Genomic DNA, 13,737 nt, shown 5'->3' with positions numbered 1-13,737 from the left:
CTAAAGTTTTAATATGTTTAAATATAAGGTCACCACATGGTATTTTGATCATTGAAAAGTTATTTGTCACAGAAATAACTGACCAGATTCCATTTCTAAGTTGTCATTTTAATTGTTCTTATTTTTGCAAGATAAATTTCATCTTCAAGGAGGTTCATATAAAGGATCTTTAGGACAAATCTAGGTTTTGATTTCTTTAAAATCAAAGCTGAAATGAGTAATAATTTCCAGAACTAAAATTGCATTCGAATTGAACAAGAATAGTAACAAGGGACTAAATAAACCAAAAGGATGATTAGAGTTTTGTGACTCCACGTTTGAACCACCACTACTAGTTCTGTTTGGTCTCCCAGGTTAAAACTTTCTCTTGGCGCTGGCGCCACGGGGGCAGCCGGAGAATCTCTCCGGTGCCCCCCCCCCCACCCCGCCCCATAAAAAAAAAGAAAAAGAAAAAAAAAGAAAAACTTTCTCTTAAGATATATGATTTATTAGAAATAGGATAAAGTATTCATTTGTAAACAAATTAAAGCATTAACTTTTCTATTTAAACCCTCTGAAATTCAAAAGGTGTTTCAGTAAGCATTCTTCCATGGCAATCATAGTTATTTGCTGCATAAGTTCAAGAAGAATCTGTTCTTATAACAGGACACCATTAAAAATATCGGTTATTTTACCAAGGCTTTGACTAGAATGTTATATTTGAGAGACCTGCATAGACTCGGATATGACCAAACAGCTTTAAGGAACTAAGGTTGACTTCATGAAACCTGGAGCAATAAAGCCACTTGGAAACACTGGCCTGATACCTTGCTTGCTTTGGGAGTTCCCAGCAGCCTCACCAGGTGAGTAAAGAATGTCACTTCCTGGCAGGTGCATGAACCTCAGGATACTTTGGGAACCTCATGAAGAGGAATATGCCCAAACCCACAGGTATTGCAGGCATGTCTGATGGCAAGTACTTGCCTTGGCTTCTGGCCTGGAGAGCCTACTAAAAGTTCAATCTAGAATCCTTATATGTAAAGTTTTCCAGCAAAGCAGATGCTAAAAGATCTATATGATCAATCATTATTCTTGCTGAGCTTATGTAAATAATTAGGCCAAGTCTGTTAAAACTGGACTTGTTTTGCAGACAGGTCAGTCCTGATTTGGCTACCTCTGATTAAGAAATGAAGGTTATAGAGAGGAACTATGTTTCAATTACACATCTTTGCAGATGTTAAATTATAGCTCTGATCATCTTTAAATGAATATTGTTGCCTAAGCTAGACTACTTGAAGTAAACTTTAGAGCAATAGCTTTCCTATCTCTACACAATAGCTCAAGTATACACAATCTTTATGCTTTTTATTCTATGGGGATAATAACAGGACCTCATGGTTGTATGATTATTCAAATAACAAAAAAATGGAATTCCCCAGCAATTGTATATACCACTAGTATTTTGACCAATTCTGTGTGGCTGGGATGACAAAATTGTTCCTTTAAAGCCAGAGCGTACTCCCACTGTATAGGGTCAACTACTGGCTTATGAAGATAATGGATGACCCCACTTTATGATTGGATTGGATGATGTACTTGGGGATGCCCTTATTTCTTGACCAGTCTTCTCCTACTTGCAAGTGATTCTTTGTAATTATAATACTGTTCAGGCTAGACCTCAAACCAAGAGGGCTTTTTGATGGTTTTATTCTTTAGTCATATTTATCCTAGAAGTCACCTCTACTAAGGTACAATTGCAAACAAAGGCTATAGCCGAGCATACAACAGCTCTTTTGGTAAAAAGAGCCTCAAAACTCACTACGGGACTTCCAGGATTTTAGACAGGACTGCAATATAAAATAAGCAAAACAGTATGCTTGCTCAGCAGGACTCTAAATACTTCCCAGGCATTGGATACACTCAATGAAGAATTAAGTCAGAGAGGGACTTTTCAAGAGCCACATCACTATTGACTGTCTACTACTGCTACACCATTTCTGGTGTGAGAAGCTTCCTCACATGTGTTGTTTAAACATTACAGTTAACTCCCACAAGGTGGCCCTATTAATTAATACGGAACATTTGTGATCCATTAAAACGATAAAGATATCCACTGATCTAGTCAACAAAATTGGTAACTGAAGGTTTTATATAAGGAATGTGATCATAATTTAGGGCCTAATATTTGTTTTATGTTTATTCTTTTGCATTAACTCCCACAAAGTTTGCTTTTTTCATAGTCTGATGGGTGTGGGGGCCATGCAGACCGAAATTTTACCACTCAACGAAAGCCTTACTATTCAGCTTCAACCTGCTTCTCCACAATACAGGCTCTCCCATACACAGAAAACATATAATTTAAGCAACTGTATTATGTAGAGCTTGCAATAAGCCTATTAATCAATGCAACTTTACACCTCCCATCCCCAACTAATGAAATTACATCTGCCAAAAGGATGGGCCATATTTTGCACTTTGTAATATGGCCTATTACACCATTCCTAAACAATTCTCGAAGTTCTGTACTAGGGGCAGGCTGGGATGGTTACTTTTCCCATTCCCAGCAGCCCCTTACTGAGAACTACCTCATCTACCCCATGTGGTTCTCATATCAGATGGGGAAACAGCCCTAGTCCTCTCCCTTGTGGCTCTCCCAGCACTAGGAAAAGTCTTAAACCATCAGATCCAACAAATTGTTTGCCTACTCAGAACTCTGAACGACAAGTCTCAAGTGTTAGATGGCCTAAATCAAGAACTAAGTGCAGTTAGGGCAGAACTTCTAAAGAACTGGGCCACTATTGATTACTACTTCAACATCACTTAAATTGTAAAGAGTTTTTACATGTGTACTGTTTTACTATAACTGACAATTCTCATAAGGTCTCAGAATCAATAAATGACATTCAAGCTCAACTAGACAAAAATCAGTCTCTCCAGGATTATTTTACTGGTTTGGAAACTGGGGTCAACATTTCAGAGTTGCTGTTTTAGTCATAGAAATAACTTAGATTTTGCCTTTTTCTCTGGGTTTGCCGGGGCCTATGTCTCTTGATGCCTTCCAACATCTCCTGGGAGCCATATCTTGGACCTCGACTGACCCCTGAGAATGCCCTGCCTTTGTCCCACCACCACCACCACCACCACCACCACCACCACCGCAGGCCGCCCCTTTCTGCCTGAAGCAGCCAGAGGAGTCATCCTCCCATTCCCTAACGGCAGTTAGGGTTACTATTCCAGGAGGAGGAATGATGTAAAAAAAAAAAAAAAAAAAAAAAATACTATTAGCTGATTATTCATTCTGAAAGGTGTAATTTTCCTGATAGCAGAATTAACTACCCTTGACGAGATCTCACGTGAACCTTTCTCAGCACCTATCACATCCCAAGTAAATAGCCCTGGCATCTAAGTATGTAGACATTGCTTATCACGGAAAGGACCCAGCACACCCCATTTCCCAAACAAGACAAGAGCAGCTGTGCTTTGACAGTCCGTACAATCACCAGCACCCTGGGCAGGTCCGAGGCCCTACCGGAGGCGGGGGCGGCGGAGGCCGGACCCCCTCGCACCCCTCTTTGTGCCGCGGTCCTCCCCCCCCCCCCCGCCCTGCTCCGACCTACGTGGGGCCCTGATGGCAAAGCGCCAGCACCACCCCCTGCCCCCGCCCGCCCCAGGCCCGCTCCTCCGGGTCTCCCTTAGGAGGCGGCGTTCGCGGGGGGGTGGGAGGGTAAGGCCCAAGGGCAGCCTGGAAAAAGGGGGCCGCGGGGCGGGAGGCGGGGCCCGGGGCGCTCCGGGGGGCGCAGGTCGTGGCCTTACCCGCCGAGGGGGGCGGCTCTCCCGCGCCGCCGGACGCCAGGGTCACGGCGCCGTCCCTCCAGACGCGGATCTGCGCGGCGGAGCGCAGGCGGCCCCGGGGCTGGCGGCGGCCGGCGTCCGCGGCGCGCAGGGAGGCGCAGCACTGGTAGCACACGGCCCACGCCTGCTCCTCGTTGATGGGCTGGTTGTAGAGCCGCAGGATGTCCTCCAGGCTCAGCGCGTCCGGGGGCCCCTCGCCGTCCGCCGGCTCCGCCCGGGGCCCCCCGCCGCCCGCCGGGCCCGCCGGCTGAGCCATCCCGCGGGTCGGCGCTGCGCACCGCCGCCGCGCCGGGTGCCGCCGTCTCCTCGGCTCGGGAGACTCGTCTGGGCGCGCCGCCGCCGCCTCCTCCCCGGAGCCGCCCCGCCCCGCCCGGCCCCGCCACGCCCGGCCGCGCGCGCCGCCGCCACGCCAGCCCGTAGCGACGCGAGGGCGTCCGCCGGCCCCGCCCCGCCCCGCCCCGCCCCGCGGCCGGGCAGCTGCGCGCTCGGTGCCGGTCCGCACGGTCCGGAGCTGCTGCGTGCGCCGCGCTGCCCGCCGCGCCGAGCCGGGGGTCGGGTCCCGCCGCGTCCGAGCAGGAGCTGGACGTCAGCCTGAAGCAGATCCCGACCAAGGCCTGGGAGCGGCTCGGCCCCGGCTCCGCGGTCCTGCGCATCTCGAGCTCCGCGCCGGTGCTCCCGGTGCACGGACTTCGCGCTGCCCCCGGCCTCGTCCCCCCGTCATCCTCCGGACCCTCCTCTGCTCTTTTGGGAGTAGCTGTCGCCACCAATATACTCTATAATTCGGGATCCCTGGGTGGCGCAGCGGTTTGGCGCCTGCCTTCGGCCCAGGGCGCGATCCTGGAGACCGGGGATCGAGTCCCGCGTCGGGCTCCCGGTGCATGGAGCCTGCTTCTCCCTCTGCCTCTCTCTCTCTCTCTGTGATGTGACTATCATAAATAAATAAAAATTTTTAAAAATGTTATAATTCACTGAGGGGTATTGTTTACTGAACAGGCCCTCGCATCTTCATTGTAAACCCCATGACCTTTTGTGGGTTTTGGTCAATTCCCAGATCAGGGCCTGGGATATAAACATGTAAACACTTTGTGGACCCTCGTTTCAGCGTCTTTCCGGATTCGTTTCGTAACGTTTGTACAGCTCCTCGCTAAGATAATGTCTCCTATGATCACACTCCTTCTAGTCCAGTTAACCCAGAATGTTCAGACGATTTGGAATTAATGTCACAGTGGCAACATGGAAATGAGGGCAATTAGCCATACAATGAAAGAAATACTGTACTCCCCAGAGCCTCGCTGAATTCATGAAGTCCTACAACATAACACGATTCTTAGATAAAATAATCACTTAACGAGCTTAATTGGTAACTTTCCACTTTGAGGCTAGTCCTGTGTAAGAACCTGAGAGAGTTGAAAGCATCCACCAAGTAAGAAATTTATAGTAACTACCAATAAGACTTTTAAGGCAGTTTTGTGTGTGATATTAGATCTTAGACTCTTCACAATTGCATCTTGCAGTAAAAATTACAATGATCTATTATAAATGCTTAAGGTACTATAGTACATACAGCAGTAGGAGGGAGAAGAGAGAAAAGCAAGAGGATATTTTTAAACCAGTGAGGAGGGATCCCTGGGTGGTGCAGCGGCTTGGCGCCTGCCTTTGGCCCAGGGCGCGATCCTGGAGACCCGGGATCGAATCCCACGTCGGGCCCCTAGTGCATGAAGCCTGCTTCTCCCTCTGGCTGTGTCTCTGCCTCTCCCTCTCTCCCTCTGTGTGACTATCATAAATAAATAAAAATTTAAAAAAAAATAAACAAGGAATTGAAAGGGAAGAAAAATGTTTCTCCTTAGTCGCCTTATTATGACTTTACTACAAGAGATACAAAACATCCCCTTAACATCACTTACAGGTTCTAATCCCATGTAAAAATGCATTGTGTGCCACAGCCCTAAGAAGAAAGGCATAATTCCTTATATGATATAGATAGGATGGATAGATACATAAATCATCTTGATTGAAAAACTGGGAAAACATACTCAAAATATGCTATTTTAAAAGTTTAGATCCTAAAAAAAAATAAAAATAAAAAAAAATAAAAATAAAAATAAAAATAAAAGTTTAGATCCTGTGTGGATTTTGAAAATACAGAGGGCTTTAAAACAATTTGAACTCCGAAGAACAGCTAACTGATCTACTTTTATGGACAACACCACCATCTCCTGGCCTTGCAGGATATTGCTGTCCTGTTGCACTTTGGCAGCTACAACCAAAATCAATTACATTTTTGTCCTTACCTTTACTCCCCCACACAAAAGACAAGTTAAATGAATTAGTCAACTAATGAATCCATTAGCCAGTCACTTGCTACTACAGGGCAATAAATAAATCTCCAAGTAAATATAACAATGAAGGGAAGAAGGAAAGGAGTGGAAGTGAAGAAAAATTTAAAAATATACGTCAAATGTTATCATTAAAAGGTGTACTATTTAAAACAAATTCAGAACAGAGATTTTCTTCCTTCCCCAAATGGTAATTTTTAAACACATTTTAGGAAGAAAAACATTATGGCATTGAATCCCAGGAAGATTATATAAAATAGAAGGGTTTTTTTCCCCCCAGATACAAATTCATGACCGATATACTGTATTTAAAATAAGTGTCTTGCCTTTGCGAGCTCTAGGGAATTAAGTTGAGGCAATATTACAAGCACAATGCAGAAAAAATAAAAGATAAATCCTAAAAATCCTAGCCATTTTCTATTATAAACCTATTATATAACATAAACACTTGGTACATTTTTATACAAAGACAGTATGATTTTATATGATTTTCAGAACCCTTTGAAATTTTGATAAGCCCCATGGCCATCATCGTAAGACTGAGAGGTGACTGCTGACAACTCAAGACTATCAGAGGTCCATCTCTTCTCAGGACTCAAGCAGGACTGTTGAATAATGTGGCACCTTACCATTTTTTCATTTTCAATTCAAATTCAAGAATTTAAATGTCTTTTTTGCATGGTATATTTGTTCCAATTTCTGTCATTCATTTTATTTTTTTATTCTTGGCTTCACCGCTTAAAAAAAAATTGCTCTGTATACTTAAAATGTCTGAACAATGCAAGTCAACATGTAAATGTCTTTTACAAAGGGCTGTGAAATCTGTGAAAAACAGTGGCATGTGTTACTCTGAAAATGATTTTAGTTTTCATTGATTTTATTGTTGCATTTATTAAAAATGGAATCCTTGAAATTTTTTTATCTTATATTTACTTATCATTTTTGCAGAATAAATGTACTTCATGCTTCATACTCTGGACATGCTGGCTGAGCTGCTCTGAGTCTTTCAGGGAGCACGGCCTTCAGGGAGCACAATCTGCCTGTGCAGCCCAAGCTTAATCCAGTCACTCCCAGACAATTGCTCCTAAGAGGCACATTCACCTAGAAAAGTGCACCAAAAAGGGAAAAATAGAACAGCATATTTTTTTCAGTGGCATAACCTAAATTTTCATTGCCCACAATTATAATACTTTATAATTTTAAAGTGATAATTTTATACTTTCAAAGTGCTTTCTTCAGTTATACAACTTGCAGGTCAGTTATTATTATCCCTGTCTTACAAATGACAAAATATAGGACTAGTAAATTAAAGTGGTGGGACTGGAATCCAGGCCTCCTGACCAGCTCAGCTCTTTCTGCTACTTATCTCTCTCTACATTTGCACAGAGCAAGAAAAACATCCTCACACTTCATTCCTCACTCCACCAAGCAGATGCTTTAAATTTGTACGTACCACTATGATCAACCAAATTTTTGGTATTTTAAATGTTTTGAATGAATGATGCGATGCCCCACCTCCCTCCATTGGTCCTTGTGAGTTCATTGGCATTCAGTTTCACCATAGCAGTAACTTCTCCATAGTGATTATCTTCAAAAGGATCTATAATAAGTCCATCCCCATCAAAGAATTGCAAATTATCACTCCCCTAAGGAGGCTAATTCCATCAATAATCCTAAATGCAATTTGAAACTTACGTCTTGTAATTTCAGTAATCAAACTGAATATTAACCCCAAATTTTTAAAATTAGTCATGAAAACTTGCAAGTGACCTCAGACATAGAACCAGAAGTATATACACCAGATAAGAACACAAAATTGGATTCTTCTGGTCTAAATTTGTATAAGAATTAACTTTTGTATCCAATGGCGAAAATATTAAGAAACATTTAGAAAATACCCATGAATGTCCTTTTACTAAGTGGTACCCTAAACTAGTATTTTCCACAACACATTCATTCTGTAGCATTTAACATATTCAAAAATTACCTATCCTACCTTAATGAGATCAAGTTACGAACTCACTGATAAAAACTGAGGAAAAGTAGAGGAATGAGGCAAAATATATGAACAGTGGCATATTAGTATTTTCATGAAGGATTCTGGAAAATACTAGTTCAAAGAATAGTCATGTGTCACTTGATTAATGTGTGATTCTCCTTTGAAACAATTCTTTTTAAACCAACAAAGAGAGATGGTCTTCTGATTCTCAATGTAAGTGGAATTATTAGCTTCAGTTAGTGAAGAAGATTCAATTTAGGAAAGACCTCACAGATATAAATTTGTGGCCAAGCCACTATTTTACACTTATAAAAATTGGAGTCTGCACAAGTTAAGTGACTTAACTCAAATTACTAACAGTTGACCAAAATAATTTAAATATACTTCCTTTAACGTAAACTTTCCAAATCCTGTTTTTTAGCCATATTACCTATCAAATTTCAAGTTAGGATAAGCAGTAGTTTATTTCTTAATTCCAATTGAAAATAAAAAACAATACAAGGCACAAAAATATCATTCTTTGATAGCAAAATTTTGATGTTTGACAATACTGCTTGAAAATGTAGAATTCTCAATAAAACTTTTAAGAAAATAGAATTTTAGATTGTATAAATTAAAGGGAATCCATTTTCAGACTGAAATCATACTTTGTTGATGAGACAAAGCTAGAATGTTTTTCCAAACCTCCATATTTAATTTTTGCTAAACTTTATACAAAAATGGATGGCCCTTTCTTGTTGTTCAAAAGATTGTCTTTTTTTACCCAAATGTGAGTAGGAGTATGGAGCTGCTCTGGGCTCTAATATTCTACTGTGACTCTGTGAAAGGCTCATTTATCTTCCAAGGTCAATACGTAACTAACAAAAAATATGGCTTACTTTAATTCAATTATATAAGCAATGAATTAAGCCTTGCTTTGGTAATTTTTGTGGAAGGGTATAAGTAGGGCTGTACTCATTATATTTTAGTAGTCCTTTTCCCTCAGGTTATTCCTTGAAGCTATTTTCTTAACCTGAATTCCTGTGTACAATTTTTTATTGTACTGATGTTGTAGGATTATAAATATTGGGCCGAATTTCCTCAGCTAAAGCAGAGCATTTAAAGCACATCCCGGGAATCCTGGATCACGCCCTGAGCCAAAGGCAGACATTCAACCACTGAACCACCCAGGATGGCTCAGTACTTGGGAAAACAACAAAAAAAAAAAAAAAAAAAAAAAAAACAAAAACGCTTTAGTACCTCAAGGACACAAACATGAAAATGAAAACGACCCACAGAATGGAAGAATATATCTACAAATCATATATCTGATAGGGGACTTGCATTTAAAATACATAAAGAACTCTTAGAACTAAATAATAAAACACAACCCAATTTAAAAATGGGCAATGGATCCAAATAGACATTTCTTCAAGAAGATATACAGATGGCCAATAAGCACATGAAAGAATGCTCAATATCATCAGCCACCAGGGAAATGTAAATGAAAACCACAAGGAGATAATTTCATACCCAACTAGAATGACTAGAATCAGAAGAAAGTCAGATAACAAGGTATTGGCAAGATCGTGAAGAAATCAGAACCCTCAACCACTGCTAGTGGGATTAGAAAGTGATGCAGCTGCTTTGGAAATCTGTTGGCATTTCACTAAAATGTTGGTTATCATATGACCCAGCAATTCCTTTCTTAGATACACACACAAGAGAAATGAAGACACATGCCCACATAAAACCTCATATACATGAAGTTTATAGCAGCATTATTTTTACTAGCCAAAAAGTGAAAACAACCAAAATGTCTATTGACTGTCAAATGGATAAATGATATATCTGTACAATGGAATATTATTTGCCCATAAAAAAGGAATGGCATGATACATGCTACAACATGGATAAATCGTAAAGACATTAATTATGCTAAGTGAAAGAAGCCAGTCACAAAAGACCATATGTGATTCCATTTATATGAAAATCCAGAATAAGTAAATCTACATAGAAAGTAGATTAGTGGTTGTTTAGGGCTAGGGAACAAGGAGGGAGGGAATGGGGAGATGGGAAAGTAATAGCTAAAGGCTACAGGGGTTCTTTTTGAGGTGATGAAATGTTCTAATATTGATGGATGATAGTTGTATCCCCAAATATAGTATAAACCACTGAATTGTACACTTTGAAACAGTGAATTGTTACATGTAAGTGATCACTAAGTTCTATTCCTGAAACCAATACTACACTATATGTTAACTTGAAATTTTTTTAATTTTTATTCATGAGAGACACAGAGAGAGAGAGAGAGAGAGAGGCAGAGACACAGGCAGAGGGAGAAGCAGACTCCATGGGAGGAGCCTGATGCCAGACTTGATTCCAGGACCCTGGGATCACGCCCTGAGCCGAAGGCAGATCTCAACCACTGAACCGCCCAGGTGCCCCTAACTTGAATTTAAATAAAAACTTGGAAGAAAAAAAATGGTTAATTGTATGGTAGGCAAATTATGTCAATAAAGCTGAATTAATGATAAAATCTATTTGCTTATATTCAAATCAAATAGATCATCTAACTTCTGACAATCATCTTCTAGTTTCATGGTCCCATTGCTCCCATTCCCATGGTGTACAAGGAAAAGATGTTGTAAAAATTCGGTAACAACTGACCAGTTACATCTAATTTGTAAATAAATTCAGAATTTCAGAATAATGCTCTCAAAATACAGACAATAGGACTAAAATATTTTCTAGGTGCATGTTAGTTGGGACTATCCCTGGATCTCAGTTTACTGAATCTCTCTTAGGTATACAAATAGTCGAATTCTACACCACCAAGAATCTTAAGCAGCTCACTGCCCCTCTAAGGGCCTCAGCTTCCCTAGGCCATCTTCCCTAAAAAGTAATTCTGGCCTCATGTCAGTGACTTGATACCCTAAATGTTAACCGTAATTTTTGATAGGTTATATTATGAGTACCATTAAAGACAGGTGCCTTCCATATTTCTATGTCTTGGGTACAACCACTAAAATGAAAATTTTCCATTCTATGTTGGATGGTTACTTGGTCATACCCAATAATGCCCACAGAGAGAAAAACTCACATTATACAGATAGAGCAAAAGAGTAAACTCAAAGCCAGAACTTGATTTTAGAGCAGATCTGCTATTTGAATTATATGTGTTTGGACAGGGAACTTCACTTCTCTATAGATCTCCATTTCATTACTATATATATTATGTGGACTAGAAGACCTAAGACTCCTTTCAAGTCCAAAATCCTGTAATTTTAGGCCATGAAATATTAAATCATGTATAAAAACAGCCTATATATAAAGACAATTAAAACTCTAGTTTCAGATACAAAACCAAAAAAAACAAAAATGAAAACAAAACTAGTTATCTTCAAAAGCACTAGGAAATATCTGCTTCGGAGTATTAATAGGAGTCTAAATTCAGTAGAATCAGAGACAAAATCTTTCCTAAGAATATATGTGAACTGGGACACCTGGGTGGGTCAGTCACTGATTTCGGCTCAGGTCATGATTTCAGAGTCCTGAGATCAAGCCCCACATTGGGCTCTGTGCTCAGCATGGAGTCTGCTTAAGGATTCTCTCTCCCTTTCCCTCTACCTCTCCTCCCCACACTGCTCACTCTCTCTAAAATAAATCTTTAAGAGAAAGAATATATTGTGAACTAATGACCAGCTAATAACCTCCTCTATTTCCCTCCTAATATCAATGACTACTTCAACACTGGTGTCATGTAGTTAATTCACAAACCAAATACAAGTCAAATGTAATTATGACTATGCCAACCAAATCTCAGAAGAAAACATTAATTAATACCCAACATTTATATGCATTAGTGATTATAAGTCAACTTGTTTTTTATTTTTTAAAAAGATTTTATTTATTCATGAGAGACAGAAAGAGAGAGAGAGGGGCAGAGACACAGGCAGAGGGAGAAGCAGGCTCCATGCAGGGAGCCTGATGTGGGACTCTATCCCGGGTCTCCAGGATCAGGCCCTGGGCTGACGGCAGCACTAAACTGCTGAGCCACCCGGGCTGCCCTCAACTTGTGTTTTAAATGTAGAATATGCTATAAACAATTTAGGTTCTTCAAAATTAGATGGCTTCTAGTTTATATGTTTGTCTATTTTGTTTTTTACATTTTATATAAGCTTTGGCTAATCTCAAATTATTTCTTCACTATCAACAGAAACAACAGCTAGAAAGCAATGCTACTTTTTAATTGACTTAAAAGAGCACGTTTAAAATTAGATCATTAGATCATTTAATTCCTGTACTTATCTCTTTAAGTAGAAAGGACAAAATTGTTATCTAATAGTCAAAAACAATTAAAAACCTGACAACTGTAGTCTAACCTAAATTATGTTTTTTAGCACAGCATGAAATCAAAAGTCCTAAATCGGCAACTTGGAACTAATGCCTTCTGATGGTCAGTTATATAGCACAGAATACTACTTTAATAGCAAGTTTTTCAAATATAAAGCCTACTTTTCATTTGGTTCAAATCTTGTCTTTTTTCCACTTTTTTAAAATTTTTATTTATTTATTTATGATAGTCACACACACAGACAGAGAGAGAGAGAGAGGCAGAGACACAGGCAGAGGGAGAAGGAGGCTCCATGCACCGGGAGCCCGACGTGGGATTCAATCCCGGGTCTCCAGGATGGCACCCTGGGCCAAAGGCAGGCGCTAAACCGTTGCGCCACCCAGGGATCCCAAATCTTGTCTTTTTTTTTGTTTTTATTTTTTTTATGATAGTCACAGAGAGAGAGAGAGAGAGGCAGAGACACATGCAGAGGGAGAAGCAGGCTCCATGCACCGGGAGCCCGACGTGGGATTCGATCCCAGGTCTCCAGGATCACGCCCTGGGCCAAAGGCAGGCGCCAAACCGCTGTGCCACCCAGGGATCCCCCAAATCTTGTCTTTGTTAAGAAGTAGAAAAGTGGGTTTCAAATATGTATTTTCCAGAACTGCTAGGTTTCAGGTGTTTTTGCAGATCATATCAAAAAATGTACACCTCAATAGTAGAAAAAAGTTCCAAGGCATTTGGAGTGTTCACTTATTGGAACTAAATTTAGTAAGTTTTATTCAACAGGCTCATGCTTGAGTAATGAAGTTTCTAGGTTTCTGATAATCTTCTACTAAATAAATACACCTATATATTATATACACACACATATAAATGTATAGAGGACTGTATTAGTGTACATATTGTCAAAAAGAATAAAGACATATAAAAATTATTTTACATTTTTAATAGGAAAACAACTTTTATGACAGCTAAACAGACAATGCAAATTCAATTTTTAAAAAGAAACATTAGTAATAAGAATTCTAATGATAAATTCACTAAAAGAATCTTTTGAAATAAACCACCTTTACAGAAAATTATTCATGTTGGAGTCTATTAAAGTGCATAAATAGAAAATTTATTTTAGAATTTATACCAAAGATGCATTATGAATATACATGTGTTTTTCTGGTCCACCCAGCCTCAAAGATAACATAGCCTTAATCTTAACATGTCTGCCTTTAGTGCCCCATAAATAATTTGTTCCAAAA

At 40.2% G+C, this 13,737-nt stretch overlaps 2 protein-coding genes across 11 annotated transcripts in view; both read right to left on the bottom strand.

Moving 5' to 3' along the window:
* SPIRE1 (spire type actin nucleation factor 1) overlaps positions 1-7,233 on the bottom strand; it is a 204,532-nt gene extending 197,299 nt beyond the window's left edge. For 8 of the 9 annotated variants that reach the window (XR_013381082.1, XM_077899880.1, XM_077899882.1 and 5 more), the window contains exon 1: positions 3,793-4,102. Coding sequence is in view for 8 of the 9 variants with exons in the window: in XM_077899880.1 (XP_077756006.1) it covers positions 3,793-4,087 (295 nt within the window). In the remaining variant the exon portion in view is untranslated. Of the gene's footprint in view, positions 1-3,792; positions 4,103-7,100 lie in introns of those variants that run through there. The other variant, XM_077899888.1, reaches the window with a different exon arrangement.
* CEP76 (centrosomal protein 76) overlaps positions 7,024-13,737 on the bottom strand; it is a 29,633-nt gene continuing 22,919 nt past the window's right edge. For both annotated transcript variants that reach the window (XM_077899890.1, XM_077899891.1), the window contains exon 13: positions 7,024-7,268. Coding sequence is in view for 1 of the 2 variants with exons in the window: in XM_077899891.1 (XP_077756017.1) it covers positions 7,252-7,268 (17 nt within the window). In the remaining variant the exon portion in view is untranslated. The remainder of the gene's footprint in view (positions 7,269-13,737) is intronic.

The sequence above is a fragment of the Canis aureus genome, chromosome 6 (assembly GCF_053574225.1).
Source record: "Canis aureus isolate CA01 chromosome 6, VMU_Caureus_v.1.0, whole genome shotgun sequence".
Lineage (NCBI taxonomy): Eukaryota > Metazoa > Chordata > Mammalia > Carnivora > Canidae > Canis > Canis aureus.
Note: the sequence above shows the minus strand (reverse complement) of the source record. Positions and strands in the feature narration are given on the sequence as shown.